The sequence below is a fragment of the Psittacula echo genome (genome assembly GCF_963264785.1).
Source record: "Psittacula echo genome assembly, chromosome: 9".
Taxonomy (NCBI): Eukaryota; Metazoa; Chordata; class Aves; order Psittaciformes; family Psittacidae; genus Psittacula; species Psittacula echo.
In genome coordinates this window covers 6943422-6968852 of record NC_137745.1, presented here as the reverse complement: position 1 = coordinate 6968852, position 25431 = coordinate 6943422, and the positions used below count along the sequence as shown (strand labels likewise).

General features: G+C 49.4%; 1 protein-coding gene across 1 annotated transcript in view; it reads left to right on the top strand.

The window, feature by feature from the left end:
• PRICKLE2 (prickle planar cell polarity protein 2) overlaps window positions 1–21928 on the top strand; it is a gene marked incomplete at both ends in the record, with an annotated part of 103627 nt that extends 81699 nt beyond the window's left edge. The window contains 6 exons of the mRNA XM_080625766.1: window positions 3620–3733; window positions 5625–5762; window positions 6650–6853; window positions 8302–8488; window positions 10979–11842; window positions 21060–21928. Coding sequence (XP_080481892.1) covers window positions 3620–3733; window positions 5625–5762; window positions 6650–6853; window positions 8302–8488; window positions 10979–11842; window positions 21060–21928 — 2376 coding nt within the window. The remainder of the gene's footprint in view (window positions 1–3619; window positions 3734–5624; window positions 5763–6649; window positions 6854–8301; window positions 8489–10978; window positions 11843–21059) is intronic.
• Window positions 21929–25431: the final 3503 nt, after the last annotated feature.

Here is a 25431-nt window from a genome sequence, read left to right as displayed (position 1 = left end):
TTGAAGGGGAGAATAACACCATGGGAAGATGAATATCTGCTGTGCCGGTTCTTGTGGTACAGAGCCTGTTCGAGTGCCTGGGAGATCTCCCCAAGGCAGGATGGGGCTTGCCTGGCTGTCCACAGCACCCACAGCCAGCCCATCCCCGTGGCATCTGGGGCCTCATGACATTGTTTGAAGCCTTATTTTAACCCAGCCTAATGTTTTCCAGATTCCTCCGGGGTTTCTCCCATCCAGATGTTAGCAGAGGTCAGAGAGAAGAGGGGCAATGCGGGGAAGTTGAGGATGAAAGCCTGGCCCCACAAGTGTCTCCTGTGTGTTAGTGATGCTTGTTAGGGTAAGCATGGGCGGAGCAGATCTGTTGTGAGGGGAAGCAGCAGGATGTGGAGCTGCTGTGGTCTAAGGCAGAACTATTTAATAATAAAACAGTAAAAGATACTGCACAATTTAGAAGGGAAATGTTATCCATCCTGGGTCATTGCCCCGCACTGTTTGCCTTATCTGCGTGCAGCTCATGTTGAATAGCCTATAAGGTCAGCAAGGAGCCATCTGCTGGTGCTTGGGGGGTCTGGATCAGGCCCTTTGGCCCTGCATGGCTCGCTAGTTACAAAGGCTTGTGCGTGCTCCGGACCAGAGCTGGATGGTGGAGGAGTTGTTTTAGCAGAAAACAGTGACCTTTTGTACAAAAGCAAAGTGCAGACTGAGCAGTTTTAGTTTTCCAGCAAGTTAAAATTTTCTGTAGGCCTTTTCCCTGCAAAGCCAGATTGACCTGAGAATCCCCCCTTCCCTTCTTTATGGTAACTAGTTCTTGAGCATCCCAACTGGGCTGTGCCAACCCAACTGCCAGCCGCTTACCTGTGGAGTTGAGAATGCTGTCAGCAGCTGGCTGAGCACAGAGGCAAGGGACTCTGGCAGCCTGTGACCCCATCCCTCAAAGGCTCGGCTCTCCCATCCACAGACTTGGGTGCCTTGCGTCAGGAATAGGTGATGGATGAGAGAGCATATTTGCACAAGTCTGGGTTAATGTCAGCCCAGGGAAGTGGTGCCCTTCTGCTCTTTATCTACACTCTGGGTGGACCTCTCGGAACAGGAGTGATTCTCCTGGTGCAAGGATCTGTGCATCCTCCTGGTTCAGATTTGTCCCCAGGTAGGATGATGCATGTAAAGGCAAGAGCAGAGGAAGCCATTGAGAGGTATGACAAAACGGTTTTCTCCCCATAAGCTGTCCTGCAGATGCTGGTCGAGGACTGGCAGCAGCCTCCACTCCATCCCCTCCATAAGCACCCCTGCAGAAGTTCCCTTTGGCTGATGCAAATGCAAAGCAAACCCTTTCAGGTTATTTCAGGCAACAGAACACAGGTTGGAGCCTGTAATATTTATTTTGTTTTGCTTTTCAAACCGAATTGCCAATCCCTGCTGAGCTGCGTTGCTGGTGTGATGGGAGCCAGTTCCCGCGGACCTGCTGAGGCTAAATGGAAAACTTCCCAGCGGAAGCAGGAGAGCGGAGCTAGGCACGTACATCCCGCTGCGTCGGGCTCCGGGGAAGAACTCACATCCCTGCTTTTCGCCCAGGGTTGAGCGTCTTGTAGCTCATTGCTTTAGGGACTAGAGCAGCGTGATGGAATTTGGCAGCTCTTCAAAACAAAGAAAAGTAATTTCTGGTCTCTGCCAACTTCAAGGACTCAGTGGGCAAAAAAAACGCCATTGAAAGGAATAAAAACACAAACTAACCAACGTGAGCGCAGGGGAAGGTGAGCAGCCTGTGAGGAATTTGGCAAGAGAAGTCAGGAGGTGTCCGTACCAGCTGGGAAGTCTCAGCATGGCAGCATGGTAAGAGGTATAGCAGCCAGGCCATCACCAAGAGACTATCTGCTTCAAGCTCTGTTACAGACTAGCTGCATGAACTCATGGAGCTGATTTAACACCATTATGCTGCAAATAGTCCTTTCCAGCATCTGTATTTGCTACCTCATGTAGCATGTCATAAGAATTTAAGTGTATTTATTGTACTTTGATGTCCTTGGGTGAAGGATGCTCTATAAATGCAAAGTAAGTATTCTAATGTACATAGCTTTTTTCTTTTTAACATAACAAAATACTTAGCAGCCGTTCCTTGGCAGTTTCTGTAGCTGGTGGGTCTGTTTCTGCTGTGACTTAGCAAAACAAACTTCAGGGTTTGAAGTGGTGTATGCTCAGCTTGTTTCTCAGCTTCGTGACACGAGCAGTTCCTTTGTCATCAACCCCGCAGAGTTACGGGCAGAAATCTGCTAAAAATCACCCTTTCTGCAAAACCTAATGATGGGGAAAGGTGAATGTTAGAGTTGGTTTGGGGGAACTGGGAACTGAGAAAAGCAACTGCAAGCAGTGCAACAGCTCTGAGTGAGACCAGGGAGTGAGCTGAATGCAGAGAAACTATTCCTGAATAATGCCAGGTTTGGATATTTATTCCGGAATAAAAAAAATGTCTCGTGGGAGGTTACAGCAGCCTGCGAGCCCATGGGTGAGCTCTCCTGACTGCCAGCCCTGCCTCTGTGTCCCCATATCCCCTTCCCTCACAGGCACCCATGGTGGCTTGTCGTCCTGCAGATGCTGCTAGGGTTGTGTGGACAGAGAGAGCTTCTCTAGGGAAAGCCAGCCCAAGTGCTGCTTTCTACACAGGGGGAGGAAAAGCTGATCAGAAGCCACTGCAAAACATCATTTGGGAGAAGCCCTGCGAAAGCTGCAGGCAGTGCAGCTGCTCTGAGATGAATTGCTGCAGTGTCTCAGAGCCAAGGGAGCATCTACGGGGGTTAATCTCACCGCAGCAAAGGCAGAAAGCTGTGTGCACCAGGAAAAGAGTTTGCATCTCTTTAGCCAAGTGCAGATTTAAGGAAGTCATCCAGCCCTCTGCTCCTGCCTGAGCATCCAGAGGCATCCAGGTCTGCAAAGGCTCCTGATCCCAGCCAAGCTTTCCCTTACCTTCTCCTGGTTCTTCCCAAGCCATCAACATCACCATTGCCATTTCAGAGCTGATCCTTGGCCAGTGAGTCCCATCCCGGTGCCTGGCCCGGCCCTCAGGTGCGCATCCCAGGTGTGGCAGTCAGAGGAGAGAACACGCTGGGGTTCAGGGTGTGCTTCCTCTCTGGGCTGCCACCAGGCTCCTCCAGTGCCGTGCCCCACCACACTGCCTTTATAATAGCAGGTTTTAATTACACCCTTCGAGACAAAAGAGAAAAAAAAATGAAGCCTCCCAACAGATTTTATCTGCTGTTTATTTCCACAAATTGCTGCAGAAGAAAGCCCGGAGGGTTTTGATGGAGGTGGAGGCTGAGATAGCTGCAACACGGAGGCTGCTGGGGCGCAGCCTTTTTAACCTCCCCTGCTGAGGCAGGTGCCGACACATCCCTGCAGCTGGCAAAACATGCTAACGCTATGGAGGCTGACCGAGCAAACGGTAACAAGCTCTGCTGCCTCTTTTCTCCATGGGGAAAAGGCAATAGAACCAAAGCAAAGCATGGATGTGTTTTCCCTGCTTGAAATCACGGGGAAGACCCAGTGCCTGCTGGCTTGGGGGTTGGCTGGTGGCTGGGCACAGGCTTGGCCAGGGAGCCTCACTGCAGTCCTTTCTCTTGCTCCATAGGTGCACCAGTACTACAGCTGCCTGCCTGAGGACAAGGTGCCCTACGTCAACAGCCCAGGAGAAAAATCTCGCATAAAGCAGCTCTTGCACCAGCTGCCACCACACGACAATGAGGTTAGTAGCCAAAAAGGGTCCTCGGACATCCCTCAGGGCTGCAGGTGGGCAGGCACCTCCTGGAGTTGTTTGTAGTACTTGTGGCTGGTCCCTTCTCAGTCCTTTCTGCTTTTTGAGTTTATTTACTTGGAGTTCGGTCATGTTGCTATGTAAGTGCTGTATTTACTCCCTGCTTCGATGGTGTTGGAGGTGGGGAGGGAGTTGTTTGTTTCCAAAGTTAGCTTTTTTTAAATCATCTTTCTTCAGTTCTCTGAATTAAAAGCATTTTCTCAGCCTGCGGAGGCCAGAGCTTGCTGTGAGTGACTTGAAATGCTGTTGAGATCAGCTAGAGCCAGATCCAAAGCCTTTTTTCCAAATGCTGCTTCCGATTCACCTTGGGAATTGGAGTACATGTGCTGAGGAGGGGTTTCACTTGGGCTGAGCCGTGTGAGCTGGGAGAGCCTGGCAAGCTGGGTGTTGAGCCAAAACCAGTCAGAGTAAACAAACCTTCACACATCTCACGAGAAAGATGTGAGGGAGCAGAAAGGGTCCAGTCTTTGACATCCCATTCTCACCAGTGATAACATTGGCCTCTGGTAGCCTATGAAATTTCCCTGTGTAAACAACAGAAAAAGACTTATTTTCATGCTGCTTTCTGAAGAAACCACTCTGGAAAGTACATGAGGTAACGTGTTTGATCTAGGTCAGATTTTAACAAGTTTGCCTGTGCGTGGCTGGGTGCCATGGGCAAAGCGTGGCACTTCCAGCACCAGGGGAGCTCCAGGCACCGGGCAGGGGCTTCTTCCTGCACACCCTCGAGCCCCAACCTGCCTGCCCGCCTTCCTTGGCAGCCACTGAGAACCCACAGCCTCCAACAGGTGAAAATTGTAAGAGCAGATACACATGAACGCTGCTACTGCAGCAGAGACTCATTGGAGGCACAAGTCTCCATGTGTTTAGTGCACATCGGCAGGGTTTGCTTCCAGTTTCCCCTCATGCTCCGTTTTGCTCCTTTGAAAATTCAAGGTGTGATAGGACAAGGGGTGATGGGTTCAAACTTAAGCAGGGGAAGTTCAGGTTGGATATAAGGAAGAAATTCTTTACTGTGAGGGTGATGAGGCGCTGGCACAGGTTGCCGAGAGAAGTGGTGAATGCTCCATCCCTGGCAGTGTTCAAGGCCAGGTTGGATGGAGCCTTGAGCTCTGTCTCACACTGACATGGTTTAGTGTGAGGTGTCCCTGCCCATGGCAGGGGGATTTGAACTGGATGATCTTAAGGTCCCTTCCAACCCAAACCATTCTGTGATTCTCCGTTGAGATGCAACCAGCCAAGAGCTAAGCAGAATTAAAATAGTCAGGAAAACCTCAGAGTTTTATAAGCTTTGGAAACATTGCATCGTTCATTGTTTGTATTCTTTTATTCTACTTATTTCCTTGTTACCTTCCAATGTAGAGGTCTGGCAAATGTGCAGACTTTACCCCATGCTGGAAGAATAGCTGGAGTTCCTAAATAGCTCCATCATTTGCACTGGGAAAAGGGCCTGTGCTCTTAAAATGCTAATTCAGTATTTTGAAGCTGTAAGACCTTTGCTATAAGGAGGCTGGTGGAGAAAGCATGGAAGCCATCTGTCTGATTAGTGGTCTGGGTGGGATGCTGAGGACCCAATTTTCCTACAAGCTGAGCACCTGAAGAGCAACCTTCCTCCTGCCCTCTTTTCTCACTTCTGCCTCTTGATATGTTTTACCAAACCCTGCAATGACTGAAGCCCAGATAGCTGATTGTCTTCAGCCTCCCCCAAGCCAAGGGCACAGTTTGTTTCTGTAACCCACATGCAGAGGTTTCCAGAGCCCCTGGAACTGTGGTTCACTGGCCAGGGACACCCATAACACTGAGCATCACTGGTCTTTTTTAGGTCCGCTACTGCAATTCATTGGATGAGGAGGAGAAGAGGGAGCTCAAACTCTTCAGCAACCAAAGGAAGAGGGAAAATTTAGGGAGAGGCAATGTCCGGCCGTTCCCTGTAACCATGACGGGAGCCATCTGTGAGCAGGTGGGTAGTAACTAATGAACTGGTGCAAGGGGGGCAGCTTTTGTATCAGCACTTAGGTGAAGCTCTCAGGAGTAGCACCCACCCCATGCCCCTCACCAGCTATGAGCACTGGGGTCCATTGGGGTGCATTGCCAAGAGCACCCCACGATATTTCACATGGAGCAGTCATTTCAGCTCCTGGCCTTGTGCAGGGGGGTAGCTGTTTATATCCTGGCCACAAAATGGGGATGGAAAGAGATTGAGAGATACCAGAAAGGAGCTGTGAGTTAGCACCTTCTGCTGCTGTGGTTGTGAAAGCAGCTTGTTGGTGATGGGCGGCAGTGGGCTCAACTGCTCCTTTGTAAACACTAGGTTTTTGGGACCCCACCTGGAGTACTGCATCCCGCTCTGGATCCAGCCCCCAACATAAGAAGGATATGGACCTGTTAGGGCGAGTCCAGAGGAGGCCACAAAGATGCTGCGAGAGCTGGAGCAGCTCTGCTATGGAGACAGGCCGAGAGAGGTGGGCTGGTTCAGCCTGGAGAAGGCTCAGGAGAGAACCTTAGAGCAGATTCTAGTGTCTAAAGGGGCTGACAAGAAAGCTGGAAAGGGGCTTTTGGCAAGGGACAGGACAAGGGGAATGGCTTTAAACTGAAAGAGGGTGGATTTAGATTAGATAACGGGCAGAAGCTCTTCCCTATGAGGGTGGTGAGGCACTGGCACAGGTTGCCCAGAGAAGCTGTGGCTGCCCCATTCCTGGCAGTGTTCAAGGCCAGGTTGGACACAGGGGCTTGGAGCAACCTGCTCTAGTGGAAGGTGTCCCTGCCCATGGCAAGGGATGTGGCAGTATATGACCTTTAGGTCTCTTCTAACTGAAACCATTCCATGATTCTATGGTTTTCTGACAGTGCGGTGGCCAGATCAATGGAGGGGATATGGCTGTTTTCGCCTCTCGAGCGGGACATGGTGTTTGCTGGCACCCTCCCTGCTTCATCTGCAGCATCTGCAATGAGCTGCTGGTCGACTTGATCTACTTTTACCAAGATGGGAAGATCTACTGCGGCAGGCACCATGCCGAGTGCCTCAAGCCCCGCTGCGCGGCATGTGACGAGGTAAGAGCCAGCTCACCCTGGCTTCTGCCACATGCCGTGAGTACTTCCAGTAACAGCAGAGCCTTCGTGATTCTGATTCTAGCCAGCTGTGTGTGGTGGTCCTCCCTCTCCTCTCTTTTCCCAGAGGAAGCTTCTGGTGGGATGAGTGCTGTGTTTCCTACAAGATGGTAGTGACTGAGTGAGCGCTGAGCTGAAGTAGGCTTTGAGAGAGGTGATTAATGGGCTAAAGGAAGCTGAACAAATGGAATACAAAACTAATAGAGAGAACCATACAGAGTTGCCTCTAAGCATTTCTCAAGTGTCAATCTCTGTTTAAAAAGCTGGTGAAGGAAATTGTTCTGGCTTTTAAAGTTATGAAAGCCATAGTGTGGAAAAACATATGTACTATAAAATACCACGTCCCCATCTATGCAAGCATGTAATAGTAAATATCCAAGGCTATAGGCACTTCAAATATAAAGAGCATTGACATATGTATCCAATTAAATATGTAGCATTACCAGTAAAGAAACAACTCCTAACCGTTCAACTGGCCCTAGTTCTTTGTGGCTTAGGCTGTGTAATTTTTTTTTCATGTATTTTTTATCCCTGCAAATTCTCGTGTAAGTCTTTCATTCAGCTCCTTCTTTAATGCACATTTCTTCTGCTGAAACACTCAGTGCTAACTGTGAAAAGAGTAACTCAGGAGTAAGAGGAACTGCAGAGGAAAAGCTTTTGGTGTGACCTGTGCTGGGGCAGAGAGCCAGGGAGCAGAGCTGTGCCGCTTGTTACTCCTCTGGCTTGGCTTTGGGAGTGGGGATGTAAAGCAGAGACAACAAGAAAGCATCTGCTGAAAACAGTTGAGATGGCTGCTTCACCAGCCCACGCTTAACAGCGCTCTGTGCCTCAGTTTTCCTGCTTGTATAATGGCTGCGATCATCTTTATAAGCACACAGGCTGGGGAAGAGACAACAGTGAGAAGCCTTGTAGCTCTGTCTTCTCTCTCCTCCAGAGAGCTGCCACTTCTTGTGGTTTTGCTTATCATTTGTACTTGGGTCCCTGTGTCAGAGATGGATAAATGTGTTTTAGTAAGTGGCTGCTCTGTTCTTCAAAAGCCCACCAGATCGATCGGTTGTATATAAGTGTGTTTATTACCCTGATCGACCCCTCTGCTGATGGATGTGCTTAGGAGCACATTACTGCGAGCTCTGCCTTAACACTTCATAGTCCTTGCGCTAACGTGATCCTGAGGTATTTGCATTTTAATGGCTTTCCTGAGGAAGTGATGGGATGCCCTGCAAGAACAGGAGTTTCCCATGCATCATGAGGGGGTTAGCTGTAAAACTGGGAGGCTGCATGAGCAAAGGGCACATCTGCTGTGCACAGGCAGGAGACAGGAAGGTTGCTGCCCCCCATCCCAGATCCCATTTCTGACCACCTCTGCTCCATATTTGTGTTTCCCTCCCCAGATCATTTTTGCTGATGAATGCACTGAGGCTGAAGGGCGGCACTGGCACATGAAGCACTTCTGCTGCTTTGAATGTGAGACGGTGTTGGGGGGGCAGAGGTACATCATGAAGGACGGCAGGCCCTACTGCTGCAGCTGCTTTGAGTCCCTTTATGCTGAGTACTGTGATACCTGCGCCCAGCACATTGGTAAGTGCCTCTGTCCTGCAGCCTGCGGTGTGGTTTCTAGCAAGAAAAGCTGTTGCAGTAAGTCTTGACAGCAACCTGGGGCTGCAGGCAGGACTGCATGCCACCAGGGAGTTAGCACAATAATCTATTTGGTTAAACCAGTGCTTGTCCCTTCTTGTTTCTTCTCTATCAGAGAGTAACCTCATGAACTATTGCAGCCACTGAAAGCTTTCTCTGGCCTAATATAATGCATGCTTCTCTTCCTTTAAATCCCATTTTCCTGTAAACAGCCTGGCTCTTCAACTCACAGATATTTCCCAGCCAAGCTTGCCAAAGGATCACATGAATTAACGAGCTACTGATAGGAAAGATGCTTGTTCATTAGGCATCATTATTGTTTCTGTTAGCCTTTTCTAGTCAACCCAAAAATGGTTGTTCTCACACAGAAAGAAATAACACACCAGAATCAGTTTTGGTTTCTAGAACAGTGATTTGAAATATGCTTTATTCTGGGGGCTAGCTGAACCCCAGCACTCGGGGGTGGTAAGCTGGGCAGACTGGGAAGCTGCCTTGCTGATCTCCCCAGCCCTGTTTGCCACTTGGCTGAGCATTTGCTTGCGGGTGCATGGGCAGCTCTTTCTTTGTCCGTAGAGGTGAGCTCACGTGTTCAGTATTTCATAGGCTGCAGGGAAAGAAAAAAGCCCCAACCAACCATTTTGCTCCTGTGCAGCAGCCAGATGGCATAGTGGGGGGCACTGAGTGCTCAGCAAGGCACTTGGAGGATGGTTCTGCTGTGACCTGCATCACATCTTTCCCCAAAGCTCAGCTGCGGAGCGGTGAGGAAGCAGCTGTTAATGCTTCTCACATGCTCCCTTCTCTCCTGCTTCCCCCATCTGCTATTCTCCCCTCCATCCAGCCAGCTGGAGCCTGCTGACTCTCAGGTTTTGGGGGAAAAAAATGCCTGTTTTGGTGTGTATCTGCACATTTCTAGCAAAGGAAGGACTGCAGCCATCTTGCTGCGAGTTGCTTGTAGTAGTCACTGAGGGTTGTGCTTAAGAGCTACATAAATCAAAGACAAGACATAAGGCTTGGGGTTGGATAGCTGAGGATGTAAAGTCCTTCCTCTGCAAGATGGCTTGGGCGCATTGGAAAAGAAGCTGATAAAATCCCACCCACCGTCCGCAAGTGTAGCACTCCAGTCTGTCTAAAAGCATTTCATTCTTTATAAGGGAAAGAAAAAGCCCAATTGCACCAGACCAAACCTAGTCTGGAATAAAACAGGCTGTTAATGTATTGTTCATTTGTAAACTGCGAGCCCGTGCGCTGCACACGTGGTGCAGCACCCCACCATGCCGGCCAGCCCACCCTATGCAAGGCAGTTTCTCAGGTAACGGTGGCTGTTGCCAGGAACAGCAGCTTAAACCAGCAAATGAATGTTATAGTTGAAACCTCAGGAGCTTTTGCTCACAGCTCGGACCAAGAACGATGTGTATGCAGCAGGCATGTGCTCCCCAGGGTTTGGCTGGTGGGGAACGAGCTTGCTGCATCAATTCCTTTAGTTAAGCCAAGGGGGGGAAGGCAGGGGTGTGCACTCAAATCACTGGGGCTGGGTCTTTCTTTTCCCTTTTAGAGAAGGGGCCCCAGTAAGCAAAATAAAGTTAGGATGGGGTCGTGGTAGCAGCGAGGGATGGGGATGTCATCTGCTTTGTTGCATACTTAACCAGGGCAGTAGGAATTCCTCATTGCAGTTCAGTTGGAGGCTTTTTGTTGTTTTTTTTTAAATAGGCAGCATATTATTGCTTTGACTTCAAGGACTTTATGGAGAACTTCTTGCATTCCTTTGCTTTATGAACGGAAATATCCCCATTTAATACGAAATAGCTTGAGGCTCAGTTCTGCTGCTTTTCCCAGAGTTGAGTAACTCCCAAGCAAAGGCCTGCAGCCTGCAAGGAATTAGAAATGGGCTTAACTTCACACATCAGAGAAACCCTGCTGAAGGCTTTCAATAGTGAACCAGGCTGCATGTTGCTTGTAGTTGATCACAGAATCATGGAGTGATTTCAGTTAGAGGGGACCTAAAGTGCCATATCCCTTGCCGTGGGCAGGGACACCTTCCACTAGAGCAGGTTGCTCCAAGCCCCTGTGTCCAACCTGGCCTTGAACACTGCCAGGGATGGGGCAGCCACAGCTTCTCTGGGCACCCTGTGCCAGTGCCTCAGCACCCTCACAGGGAAGTATTTCTTCCCAATATCTAATCTAAATCTCCCCTCTGGCAGGTTAAAGCCGTTCCCCTTGTCCTGTCCCTACAGGCATTTGTGAAAAGCCCCTCTCCAGGTTTCTTGTCAGCCCCTTTAGGCACTGGAGCTGCTGTAAGGCCTTCCAGAGCCTTCTCTTCTCCAGGCTGAACAGACCCAGCTGTCCCAGCCTGTATTCATAGGGATGCACATGTTAAGTGCAGTGTGTGGTGATGTACACGGGCTGACTCTGATGCTGTGCCTCTTCCTCTTCAAGGTATCGACCAGGGCCAGATGACATACGACGGCCAGCACTGGCACGCCACTGAGACCTGCTTCTGCTGCGCGCAGTGCAAGAAGTCGCTGCTGGGACGGCCCTTCTTGCCCAAGCAGGGGCAGATCTTCTGCTCCAGGGCCTGCAGTGTTGGCGATGACCCCAATGGCTCCGACTCCTCCGACTCAGCTTTCCAGAGCGCGCGAGCCAAGGAGTCCCGCCGCAGCGCCAAGATCGGCAAGAACAAGGGGAAAGGTGAGGAGGGAGCGCGCAGCCCATGCAACCAGCTGCAGGTCACCTCCAACCGCCTCTCCACCGACGTGGACCCGCTGTCTCTGCAGATGGATTTGCTGAGCCTGGCCAGCCAGACGCCAAGCCTCAACAGGGAGCACTTGTGGAGGAGCAGGGACGAGCTCTATCACTATGGGAGCAAAATGGAGCAAAGTCAGTCTCAAAGCCCTTTGCAGCTTCTCAGCCAGTGCAACATAAGGACCTCCTATAACCCCAGCCAGGTCCCAGGCTCGCAGCAGGATTTATGGCCGAAACATTTCAGCAATCAAAAGAGGAGCTCCTCGCTGGCCATGAAGAGCCACAGTGGCAGCTTCATCCAGGACTGCAGAGAGGACTACTACTCGGGCAGGCTTCGTTCACAGGAGAGCTACAGTGACATGTCCAGCCAGAGCTTCCCTGAGACCAGAGGAAGCCTCAAAGTCCCTAAGTATGAAGAAGAAGAGGAAGGTGAGATGCCGACACCTCAGTGCCGCACCCGGCACCCCATCAATGCCCTCAAGTTCACGGAGGACCTGACACCCACCGAGCAGACTCCCCGTGGCTCCATGGAGTCCCTCGCCCTCTCCAATGCAACAGGTACAGCACCCCTGCTCCCAGGGTACCACCCTGCAACCATCCCTGATCTCCTCCATGTGATGGGGTCAGTGTCACGGCTGGTGTCTTCCCATTACAGGGGTGACCAGCACCTTGGGGACTGCTGCTCAGTGCCTGGTACCCCCCCTCTTGCTTTGCTTGCTGGTCTACCAAATGCAGGGCTTTATGGACTGCTGGCTTTTCCACGTTAGCTCAAAACAAATGTTTTCAAGCTCTTTAATCCTCCCTTTTATGAAGAGGGAGGGGAAATCAAGGCCAGCTGCTAATGCAGAGGCAGATTCCAGCCTTCAGCACTTTGAAGGACTGCTGTCAGCTGCCCTTGCAGGCTAAAACTGTTTTAAAGTGCTTTGAAATAAGCCCCTTTTGCATGTTGTACACTCCTCGAGCATATGACTAGTTAAAAGAAATTCCTCCTGCTGTATGCATGGCTGTTTCTCCTCTTCCCCAGTCCCCGGATAGAAACTGCAGGGGAAAGCCAGGCGAGATGCTTGTCCCGTCAGGCTGAACCCATTTCTCATGAGCACATCCCAGGGTAATATTTCTCAGTCCTCTCACCCCAAACATGTTTGGGTTTCATTCTGCGGCCGCGGGGCTGGCTGTGCGTGCACAGACGTGTCTGCAGCAGGCTCTGGTCCACGGCTCAGCACTGGGGAATCTGAGTTCTCTGTAAGCTCCATCCTTCATGCATGTAGTTTGCATTACCAGATGGCTGAGCTCATCTGGCAGAGCTATTGCTTGCTTCCATGTTCCTCAGCAGAAAACTTCCTGGGAAAGAGAGATGGGGATGCTGGCAGCGGGTCCCCAGATTGCTGAATCCGAGCTCCATGCTCTGCCTTGCCTGGACAGACAGGTTTGCTCTGCTATACCCGTGCTTCCTCCTCACCGTGCTCCTTGGTGTGTTTGTTTAGGGAAGTTGCCAGCCCTGTGCCAAGATGTGAAATGATTCCTGTGTTCAGCCAGGGTCTCCCTAACTGACAAGTGGCAAAGCAGTGGAGGGGAAGAGGAGAAGCTAATGAGCTGGAGAGGGTTTTGCTCAAACAGCCTCAGATAGGCACAGAGGAAAAAGAGTTGTGAAATGGTGAGGGGGTTGGGAATTGCTCTCCAAAACAAGGTTTCCATTAGCAAAGCTCCACATTTCCAAAGCTGTTCATGTTCCTGAAAACACCTATTGCATAACCCCATCAGTACGAAGTCTTGAGCAACACCAAGTTCAGATGAGCAATCCCTGAGTATTGGAGGGGTTGTTGCATGCTTTGAAGGTGAAGTGTTAACAAGTTGTTGAGGATACAGGTCAAGAGATGGGAAACGTGGCAAAGCCTTGGTATTAGAGTGAAAATCATTGTCTTTCATTTTAGAAACCCCTTTTTAAAATGCTGTGAGGAAAGCTTCCAAAGAGACCTGTCCCATACGTTCCCAAAGCATGACTTTCCTTACAGGCAGAGCCTGCTGTAACAACTGGCTTCTTTCCTGCTTTCTAGAGCAGAGGCTCAGCGTGATGGGGCTTGCAGTGAACTGAAGCAGTTCCTCTGTAGAGTGAGGTGATAACATTTTTATTGAGGTGTAGGATTCTAATAACTTGCCTTCCTCTGGGACCTGGCTCAGCTCAAGCTGGCGGGCACTGGGCACTAACCGGCAGCTCCACCAGGGCTGTGTGTGCAATTATGGAGGACACAATTATCATCCCATTTAAATGGCAGTGGTTTGAGGGTGGGGATGTCAGGGTGCAGCACCCCAATGCTTTTTCCATCCCCACTGCCACTCAGCAAGCGGTCTAGCAGGCACCCCATGAAGCTCCCCCTGTAAACTCCACACAAGGTCCCTTCGAGCTGCTGATGCCTCAGTTACAGCTGCTCCACCTTATAAAGTGAAGTAACACTGCATCCATCTAACATTTTATGGCATCACTGAAACCCCTTTTTTCTTTGTAGGGAGCTGAAGGGCAAACAGTCCCTGAGCTGCAGAGCACATGTTAAAAGCTGGACCCTCCCTGGCAGCAAATTTTGCTGTGATGTTTCTATTACAACTAACTAGCCAGAGAGATCAGTAAGAGCAGATAACTCATAGGGTGTGCAGCATCAGTCCCTGTGTCCCTCGCCAGAAGGCTGCCTCCTGCAAACAGATGTTGTCCCTATAATATTTGTAATGCATTCAGTGACAGACTCAGGGTCGCCCACTGGATAGGTCAAGATCTCTGTGATCCCAAGTGTCCTGCAAGACCCCAGGTTTTCTCTTTATCAACCAGGCTCAATCACCTGAAAGCCAGTTCCTTGTGGATTAGTAAAGCTGTGTGACACCGTGTTAATCCTGAACATTGCCGTTAAAGCACTGGACTGTGCTCTGCTGTCTCACCATGGGTAGTAGTGCACCAGCAGACACTGGAGTTGCAGTGGTAGCTTTGACCCTCGTTGTGCTCTGTTTCGGGGTTCAAATTAGATGGGAGCATCTCTACCATCCCCTAGGTTTTGCTTGTGTAATTGCCACAAATGCTGATGCGTTTTAAACACATCCACTGAAAAAGGGCAGTTTCCTGCTGGTGGAGGGCATCTCTCCTTTCCTTCCATGTTTCTGTTTGAAAGTCCCTTTTCTGTCATAGCTGAAGGTTGTGACAGACTGATCTGCTACAGCTTCTTGCAGACTGAGTGGTCCTCCTGCCCAGCATGGCCATTAGCTTGAGAGGCAAAGAGCGAAAACTATTTCCCAGCACCTTCTCCAAGAGAGCTCATTTTTTGCTGATTTTATATTTCCTTTTATATTGTATTTCCTTTGGGGCTTTTTTTTTTTACGGCATTAGCAACAATACAAATCAGTGGATGCTGTAGCAATGTTTACCCTGTAGCTCCCTTCATGAAGCAATCAGGATGATGCTGAGATGGAGTTTGTCCAGGAAGCTTTTCTCATGAGGAGGACCCTACCAGAAGTTAATCACTTCCCAGAAGATACTCGGTCCATCACAGCCGTGCTCCCAGTGCTTGTGCTCCTCCTTGCTCCGCTTGTGCTCGCACTGCCCTCTAAAAGGGCTTTGCAGGTGCTTTATGTGCCTAGCAGCTGAATTAGAAACCCAGACCTGATCTCTGCTGATTCCAGGCAGTCAAATCCACAAAATCCCAGCTGGTCAAATAGCCCAGAATGCTAAATGTTATTCTCTGGGAGCAGTCTCTGTCTGCAGCTTGCAGGGAGTACTTTGGAAGGAGAAGTAACGTTGAATGGTGACACGTTGAATGGCAAAAGGAGAAACAGAGTTTGAGCATTCCTTGGGGAAAATGAGTCTGCGTGAGAGTAACAGTCTCATCTGTCACAGGCATAATCCAGGGGAAAAAAAGATGTTAAACTGGTGCCATTACAGGGTGGAATGTGATTTCACATGTGTGGTGCATGTTTCTCCTGTCATCTGTGTTATGAGATGCCCAAAGCCCCAAAAAGCTTGTTTTTCCAGGGCTAGACAACCACTGGGATATACCCAGAAAGCAGAGAGAAAAAAACCCTATCTATATGCACAAGTTAGTGCTGATCACCGTACATCTGAATTGCAGAGTGACCTGAGAGCATCGTCTGGCTCCAGACCCCCTTCCTCCTGCTTGAGGAAGAGCTGAAAGGTTTGGGGTGGGAGGAAGAAAAAGTCCCATTTCTCAGGGCCAGGGTTATGTTTTCCAAAGAAACAATGGCACAGCCTTTCCTGCACTAACGGTTTGGGACACCTTCAGGGATGGTAGTAAGAGGCTGGAGGTGAGTGATCCAGTGGCTGGTCCCCATCCCCGTGTCCTCATAGCACCGCATCCCACCAGTGCTGCTGTTCCCCCGGGGCTGGAGAGGTGAGCTGCCCCAGGCACTTCAGCTGAGTTATGCAAGCCAGAAAATGACACATCGTCTGTTCCTGACTTTTTCTGAGAAACAGGAGGCTCCCAGCTCTCCAACACGCTCCTACCATCCTCTTTTCTCTAGACATGGGCAGTGTAAAACTGCTTCCAAGTCAGGAGATGGAATCCCTGGTGGAATTTCTTGTGATTTTGAGACCTAGATACAACATTCCCTAATCCAAGCTGAGTCATTTTGAAACCAGACATGAAGACAGAGGTCTTCCATCCCAAATGACCAATTCCAAAACATTATAAAGCTGCCAGGAATGTTTCTTCTCCCCCTCACCCGCCTTTTGCCACTCAGCAGTGGGAGGTTTGGCGTGCTTACTGTGAGAGCCAGCCATAAGCATGCCTTCACCCCATTCGGCACGTGGACGCACACAGGATGGCACATGGGGGCACACCATAGAGGCTCTCAGCACCACAACCCACTTGGTGAGTACTCTGCTTTCCCCAGAATTGTTTAGTTTCCTTCATTTCCAGTTACATAAGGGTTCTGCTTTATTTCTGCATGGCCCGAGGTCACTCAGAAGTGAGACAAGGCTGAGCTATAAACAAAGCCCTGGGCAGGCTGTTTCTCCTTCAGTTCCTTTTTAGTTCTTGGAGTTGAACTTGAAATAAACCCTGTTTCAGGGGTGGTGAGAATGTGCCCACCTGGTGCTATGAGAGAGAGAAGGCTCTGACATGGGTGGCTGGACAAGAGAGATTCATCCTGTCCCCTCTTGTATCTTTATAGCTGCATTTAAACATTGGGTTTGATGCAGTGTTTTGGTGCAGGCAGGCACCCATAAGGGGCTCAGGTGGTGAGGGCTGCGATGCACAGGTGTATGTGTACACGATGATAAATGTAAAGGCAAGAAGCAAGCGTCAGCATAGCCTGGTTTGTTTGCAGTATCGTAAGTCAGGGCATTTTGCATTCCCCAGGCAGGGTGAAGCAGACGATGCTATCTGTGCAGTGGATGTCTGGCTGCAGCAGAGCCTCACCCTGTGTTAGCACAGCTTCACTGGGAGTTGAATGTAATGAGGGCTGGAAGCTGCTTCCCCTCACAGGGGGCTTCATTCCCAGCCTCCCACCCAGTGTACGTGCTCCCTGCGGCCCCTCTGCTGTCATTTACCAAGTGGTTTAATAATTCATAATTACTGCAACTTGCAGCCCCAGTTTAGCAAAGCACCCAGTGAGATTTCACGCCTTCGAGTGCTTTGTTGTGGCAAAGTTGTAGAGGTGATGCTTATGAGGATTATCTCTGTGCCTTATTTGTTTGTTATTTCCCTTGGCAATGTTGATGGGATTAAACATAGTTCTAATAGGGGTGGGGAAAGACTTCAGAGGGGATCATACAGCATGTTCTTATCAAACCTTAATGTTAAGCAGAAACCTGGTTTGCGTTCCTGGTTCTGTACCAGTTTTATATCGAATGCCTGCAGACAAGCTGCAGCTTTGGCTTGTGTTCATCCAAAAGGCGGGTGTTTCCATGGCTCCAGAGTGAAATATTGAGCTTGGCAGCCCCACGCAGCGGAGAACAGCAGCAAAATAACCTGCTGTGTCCACATGCGCCACGGTGCTGGCTCCAATCTGGCCATGGGACAGCTCCCAGCTGATGCGCCGCAGGTACCATCTCTCCTCTTCCAGTGCAAGAACCTCTGGGGCAGCTGCCAGTGGATGCGCTCAAGAGCATCATTCTACACAGGGGAGGTCTGGTGGGGTCAGTGCATCACCCCAAGGTTTGCACCCATGGAAAGGGCTTGGTGATGGGGTAAGAACCATCCAAATCAGGGCTCTTGCTCTCCTGGATGGCCTTGGAAAAACGATTCTCAAGTTTCCTTGTTAGCAAATAGTCACCACTGCGTGGTGGCTCCCTCACACGCTCTTTCTTCCAGGTTAGGACTTGCTAGGGGTATTAGCTGTGTTTCCCAGATGAAACACTTCATTAAGAGGGAGCTGCAGCGGCTGTAAATAAATACTGGTAATTCAGGAAAATTGGACCTCAGTGCACTGGTGCAGCTCTGAAATGGCAAGTGACTGCATAAGAGAAGGGTCGGTGCCACCTTCACCCTGTCCAGGGAGACCTGGAGGCACCCTACGCGTGCCCAGACATCCACTGCCTTTGGGTGCTGGAGACCCTCAGGTGCTGGAGCCTGCCCCAGCCATCCGCTGTGATTGCACAGGAAGTTTTATGCTTTTCCAAGCTGAAATTTTCCTTGCAGGAGTTCAGCAGACCTGGAGAATAATGTGTTCCTCTCCTCTTTGCAAGCATTTTTTTCCGTGTTTGAAGGCTGTTATTATATCCCCTTCAGCCTTCTCTTCTCTAGACTAAACAACCCCTGCTCTTTCAAACTTTATTCCTAGGTTATATTTTCTAGATGAAACTTTTTAGACAAATGGTTATTGCCATCCTCTGAACTCACTGCAGTCAGACCGGAGGGCTCCTGGCTTGCTCCCACCATGCCTTGCTGAGGCTCTGTGGCTCCGCAGGGATGGGCAGGATCATTTAGAGAGCTTTGAAAGATTAATCTGAGCCTAATCTCTAGTTGTGATGCTTTACACCTTGCATTGATGTTAATGTAAAGTTAAGGCTTGTGTTTCACAAGGGTTAGAAGTTGCATCCTTGAGAAGTGAAGGGGGCTTTGGGTGCAGCCTCAGGAGCATGGGCTCCATCCCACCCTAAGCTGTGTGTGCTCTGTGCTGCCATTCCTCTTATAATCAACATTTTCCCAGCAATTCTAGACCTTAAAATTTGTGTGCTTAATTATAATTAGGCTGCCTGGTTGAACAGCCAGAAACATCCCCTGGACTTAATAATCACTGATTAAACCTTGCGCTCCAAGCACGAGCTGTACATATATTACAGGCTCCTCATATGGAATTGCTGCCCCTTGTGCTGACCAGCACTTTGAAGGGAAAGAGGCAAAAGCACTCACAGTGTGTGCAAGGGGCTGGAGACCCTTATCCTGTGTAAGTTAAACCTGTGGAAGCCTTGGCTGTGCCTTTCCAGGGGCTGGATAGAGATGGCCATGGTGGGAGAGCCAAAACCTGCGGGTACCATCCAATGCAGATGCTGTGCACCGGGGTGAAGCACCAGCTCACCCTGTGCCCCTGAGGCAGGATGAGATTGGTCCCTTTCAAATGATGCTGCCAAAATCCATCTGCTGACACCACAGAAGCATCCTGTGGTGTTTAGAGCTGTATTCCTGCACAGTGCTCTTGTTGCTCATTCTTACTGCAGTTCTCTTAACAAAGGGTTGCATAAATGTCACCAAAGGCTCATTTTCCTTGGCGTCAGCTATTGTCTGACAGATCCGATTAAGGCAACACTCGGCTGTCAGCAGCCATGATTCACATTCGGGTTAGCTCCGCTGTCAATCCCACTGTTATTCTAGCTTTTTGGAGAGGTCTTTGTGCATGTTACCGAGTTCCTTTTCCCTCCTGGAGGTGCTACTGGGCTCCTCCATGGTGGCACAGGAAGGACATGGGAAGCAGTGCCTGATGTGACGAACAGCATCACTGGAATCAGAGGCAGAAGATTGAGGGTCCAGCAGGGAGGAGTGCCAGGAATCACTCACTCCTATAATGGGAGCAGGGAATGTAGGGATGGGGAACCTGCACAGAACCTGTGCAGGACTGTTTCCAAAGGGCAGTAGGCAGGTTGGGTTGGGTCACTGAAAATCAGTGTGGCTTAGGAAAAGATAAAAGGTGTCAAGCTGGCTTGGAAAGTGTGCCCTTTTCAAAGCAAAACATGGCTTTTTCTTGGTTTTTTAACTTAGCCTCCTCCTTTTCCTGTAGCTTTCAGGGATCACCTTTGCTTTACCTTCCATAAACTCCAGAAACATCCCCATTAGCAGCAGAAAAGCAGAGGAGCAGAGAGAAATGGCCATGGCAGCTGGGATTCAGGAAGCAAAGCCAAATTGTGTGAAACCCTGCAGCAGCTTGGGCTCAAGTGCTAAAGCTCACCCTGGTGCCACCGAGGGGAGGATTTGGAAACATTCTGCCCATCCTTGCAGGATCTGTTGATCTTTTAAGTCTGAGTCCAAAGAAACCCTAAAGCAGCTCGTGAGCAGGGTTAGTGACAGCAGCCGTTGTTCTTGTTCAGGTTTGGCAAGAGCAGCAAATGCCAAAGGAGCTGAGCTCTCGATGAAATGTAAGCAGCTTTTGTGAAGGGGGAAAAAAAGAAGTTTATTCTTGAATTGTGGGCTGGGTTGTTGTTTTATTTAATTAATTTACAAAGTCATAAATTCCTGGTGATTGCATAAGGGCTGTGCGTCATGGGGAAAATCCTGCTGATGGTGCAGAGCTCTCTGTGTTTCGTCTGCATAGGGAGGCTGTCGGAGAGGGACTGGGAGAAGAGTGCCAAAGCAAACACTCTGCGTTTGATTTGGGATGAAATGGATCTCTTTTGAAATAGCTTGCTAAACGTGTTGTCCTGAGCTTGCAGTGCAAGCGCTGACTGCTGCCAGTTGTCAAGCTAACATGGGGATAGTCACAAAATAGGCAGGAAACACCCTTAAAACAGGCCAAGGACTAGGGCAGTGTGGGGTGTGTTGAGTTTCTCACTGATGGGCAGGTTGCTGAGCAGATGCCCCACTTCTCTGCTGTCAGGTGAAGGCTTTCTGGGTGGGAGGAAAGCATCTTGCAGGAGCTGAGAGATGGCTGGCACATGGGAAAGAACCAGTGGTGTCTTAGAATCACAGCATGGTTTGGGTTGTAGAGACCTTAAAGCTCATCCACTTCCAACTCCCTGCCACGAGCAGGGACACCTTCTACTAGAGCAGCTTGCTCCAAGCCCCTGTGTCCAACCTCCCCTTGAACACTGCCAGGGATGGGGCAACCACAGCTTCTCTGGGCAACGCGTTCAATGGGACCTGTGCAGCATAGTAACAAGCTTGAATTAGCGGCCCCATTTTAAGCTGCTCCTGTTGTTATTCAGTCCTCCAAAACATATTGTTGCACAGGGTGTGGGTGCTGGATCATGGCACCCTGGTTATCTCAGCATGCAGGAGGCCTCAGGTTACCTCTGATGCAGAATTTCTCACTGGCATTGCTAGTTATTCCTATCAAGTTGCAGGCAGTGTAGACATATGGGGAAGGGAAGTCGTGAAAAGCAACTCGGAGTCCAACTCGAAACACCTTAAATTGGTGTGATTTCCCCAAAGGAGGAACTGCCTGCTCTTTAGGAAAAAATAAAATCATCCTCTTAAAAGGGCTCTTCAGGACAGCATCTAAACCATCGAGTTATTATTTAAAGCAAAAGTATTAGGCCAAAACCAGCCTTCTCCCCCCCATCTCTACTGATAGAAATAACTCCTTCTTAACTCTCTTTTTCTTCTTCCTTTGCCTGTTCCCTGCAAAGGCCTCTCAGCAGATGGTGGAGCCAAGCGCCAAGAGCATCTCTCCAGGTTCTCAATGCCTGACCTAAGTAAAGACTCGGGCATGAACGTCTCGGAGAAGATGAGCAACATGGGCACCTTGAACTCCTCCGTGCAGTTTCGCAGTGCCGAGTCTGTCCGCAGCCTGCTCTCGGTGCCTCAGTACCAGGACATGGAGCCCAACCTGCACAACCTCGCCAGCCCCCTCGGGTACCGAGAGCGGGCGGCGCACGGGCGGATGCACCAGAGCTTTGACTATGGCAGTGGGGTGCCCGGGGGCAAGCTAGGGGCACAGGAAGGTTTGAGGCATGCCCCCATGAGCGAGCGCACGCGCCGCCGAACTAACCTGCAGGATGATGACCGGCATTACCGCCCACACCGGCCCCGGCGGTCGCGGCGTTCCCGCTCAGATAACGCCCTGCACTTGGCCAGCGAGCAGTGCTACCGGCTGAAGGAGAGACCCTCGCTTCGAGCCAGGGAAGACTACGACCAGTTCATGCACCAGAGGAGCTGCAGAGAGACGGTGGAGCAGGGTCCCCGGAGGGACGTCTACGGCCACTGTCCCCGGACAGTGTCGGATCTCGCCTTGCAGAACCACTTGGGTGAGAGGTGGGGGCCCTACTTTGCCGAATACGACTGGTGCTCAACCTGCTCCTCCTCTTCAGAGTCTGACAACGAGGGCTATTTCCTCGGGGAGCCAATTCCCCAGCCCACTCGCCTCCGGTATGTGACCAGTGAGGAGCTCCTGCACAAGTATGGCTCATACAGCATGCCCAAGTCTTCCACACTGGGTGGCAGGGGACAGTTACACAGCCGGAAAAGACAGAAGAGCAAAAACTGTATCATATCCTAATGGCATCCTTGCCAGGCACCTTGGGAGAATGTAAATTAACTCACAAACTTGCACTGGCTTAGATCATGTAAGTGCTTTTATTGTAACAAAAAAAGACCCGAAAGAGTAGGGATTTGTGAGAAGGTTGTAGACTGGCTTCTAGAAATAGTCATAATCCTGGGCACGGTGAATATATTTTGCACATCTTACTTTGGAGAAATAAAAGAACACAGAAAAGTTCACTTTAGCCTGTAATACTTACCCAGTAGTTTTTCCTCTTTCTCCCAGATACTGCCACCCGTTTGAGTTCTGTTTGTCCATAGGTTTTGGGTTACCACTGTTGACTCTCAGCATCAGTTTGCCGGTAGCTTTTGCTTTCCACCACAATTTTGTTTTCCATTAGCCATGTTGGTAGGTGATCTGTCTCTCGGACGGTGTGGGAGCCTAAGTTATTTCCATGATTGTTGTAAATGCAATGTAAATGAGAGTTTGGAGAAAATATTTTTGTATTTTGTAATATCAGAGGAATTTCTATATCTTAGGAGTCACTGGGAAAATGCATGCACATTCAGAGTTGTTTTCAGCCAGAGCTGACCAAACAGTACTTTGGACCCCCCTCTTTTCCATTCTGTCATCCAGCTTCTTAAGTCTATCAGTGAGAGTTTGAGTTGTCATTTGTTTTGAGGTGTTTTGGTTTGGTTTAAGCCTTTTTTTCTGTTTGTTTCTTTTGATCCTGGTCAATAAAGGGAACGTTTCCTGATTCATTAAGTCTTGTAGAGGCCTTGGTGGCATTTTCGGTTCTGCTCACGCCTGTGATTTGCAGGTTACACTCCATCAGTCAGATACAGGAACCCTGATAGCTGCAAAAGGGACTTCTTTTTATTTTAATTATTATTATTAAATAGGAAAGAACAGAACTACCAAATGTCTGCAAATTTGTAAATGACCAAAGCCAGAGAACGAATCTTACACCTCTGTAGAGAACGCTGAAGTTACTAAACGTTGAACTATTATTTGGAGTAAATAAAAGTGTAAATGGTGCAATTGTGTGATGTCAGCATGACGTTGTTTTGAATATAGACTTGTCTTATGGTGCTCTAGTCTCCTGGGTTATGTTAACTGCTGTTCATTACGAAGTGGAAGTCTCAATATTGCCTACTGCCTAACACATAAGAGAACACCGCAAACCGCTCCCCATGGGCATGATCCTGCCCTGTTTGGGGTGGGGCTCAGCCGCTGCCAGCCCCATCGTGGCAGAATGTTCTATATATAGGGCTCAGCTGTATTGTATTATGGTGGATGTGAGTTTGTTCTCTGTATGCTTTAAACCATTGGGGTACTGCCATTGTGGCACATCCCAACAGAGAATTGCAAACCAACGCCAGGTTGTCCTGGTGCTTCCCGGAAAGGAGCAGGTTTGCGAAAGGGGCTCTTGGCACCCAGAGATGTGGGCTAGTGCTTGAGGGTGTTAAGATAAAGCTGGGCTTTGAGCCAACATCACCCTCGCCCCATGCACTGCCAGCATCTTGGGATACCCCTGCACCTCCACTGAGTGCTCCTGCATGCCGGGATGAGGATCCCTGTGCAGGGATGGCACCAGCACCCCTGAGCACACACAGGGATGCCCCATTGCCTACTCAAAGCAGCAGATGCAGAAACAAATCTTGAAGATGGGTGTCTCCATACCACAGACTATTGCTAGGAAATCTTTTGTTGTTTGTAAAAGACAATGTGATAATTATTATTCCTTTAAAGAAGAAAAGCAAAAAAAAAAGGAAATGACACTTAAGTATATTTAAAAAAGAAAATGTTTTTTTTCCAGTTGGAATAAATGGAAGTATTAATCCAAAGGGAAGTCTCATGTGTATGTTTTTTGCTCTTAAGGAGAGTTGGTTAATTTTGACTAGAAAACTTGATTTTTCTTTAGCTGGTCTTACAATAAAAGCACACAAACTAACCCAGTCCCATCCTGACATGGTTTCAGTGGGCAGGGAAAGCTGACAGAGGAGCATCTTCTGGACACCACACACCTCCTTCCTCAGGGTTGGTGACCCAGACCCATTTTTTGGTGTTAGAAAAAGCGGAGTTTTCACTTGGTGTAAGTCAGCACAGCTCAGCCAAAATCGGTGCCAGGCCTCGGGCTTACGCTGGGGGAGACTTCAACATGTAATTTATAAATAATGGCTTTTTCCTTAGGAAGATCACAAATCTTTCCTTGTTTTCCAAAACAGACCTGGTAAGTTAGGTAGAGGTATTGCTTTCAGCGGCAAGTATGACACTATAACTACAGGTTATTATATAATTGGCATTTAATACGTACAGTTTAATTTGTTGTCAGTGATTAAAAGCACAATGAGTGTTATCTACCAGCCCTGGTACAGCTGAGCTGCTCTTTGTACAACAGGATCCTGGATCACTCAGCAAATAGGAAAGAAACAATCCCCAGCCTTTCCCCTTCAGCGGCTTGCTGCCTCTCCCTGGGGTAACTTAACACAGCTTAAAGACTCCTTGCAGCAGAATTGCAGCACCTTTCTCTGAGTAATTCTGTACCAAAATCCAGGGCCCAGTGCCCTTGTGCATGTTGGAAATGGCTCTTCAAAACCCAGTACTCGCCAGTGAGCATCTCTGCATCCCTGCAGAGCACTGGTGTGCAACCGAGCTTTAATGCAACAGTGGAATCAGAACAGATGGACGAGAAAGTGGGGAGATAAGAGTATCTTGGGTGATGCTCCCCTCCACCAGGCCCTTCATCAGCACAATAGGAAGGACTCAGATCACGTTTTACAAGACAATCAGTGCTGGCAAACACTGAGTTGGTACAATAAAAGTGCTAATGCAGCTTCCAAACTTGTTTCTATTTTTCGTATGGGCTTCAGAAGTCCCTTACACGTGCTTAAAGGAAAAAAAACCTTTTTTTCTTAGCCCATTTGGAGGATGATTAACCATTCCTGACAAACCCACTGAGCTTGAGGGATGGAGCTACACGTCTGTCAAATCTTGCTCCGTCGCCATCTGGCCCCACTGGTTTACCCCTCTGAGCATACTGTGGTGCCAGCACCCCATGGGAGCGGGGGGCACGAACAGCCATTTCCATTCACATCCCTGAGTAAAGGTGACACCACCTGAAGAGTGGGAAGCGTTTTGCTGGGGCCCCAGAGAACTGCTTTCCCAGAGTCGCACTATCAATGTTGCTTAAAAAGAAATAGAATAAAGGTTGATGAGGTCTGTTGCTGCCATGATTTTCTTCCATTTAAAATATCTTTTTTTTTTTTTCCTTTTTTTCCCCAAAAAGCTCCTTGGTAAGACCCACCCAGTGTGACCTCCAGGGCAGGGTTGGCTTCAGCAGTACCCTGGCAATGCTGACCGTGGCTTTTGCGCCGGGAACGAAACACCTCGATGTGGCCAATGTGTTGGCCTAGAAGCCACTGGATCTGTGCAGAGAAGCTTCCAGCACTCGAGGCTTGTTTTCTGGGGAAGCCAAAAGTCACACAGCCTTGAACCCGTGTAGATAAATTACAATCGGA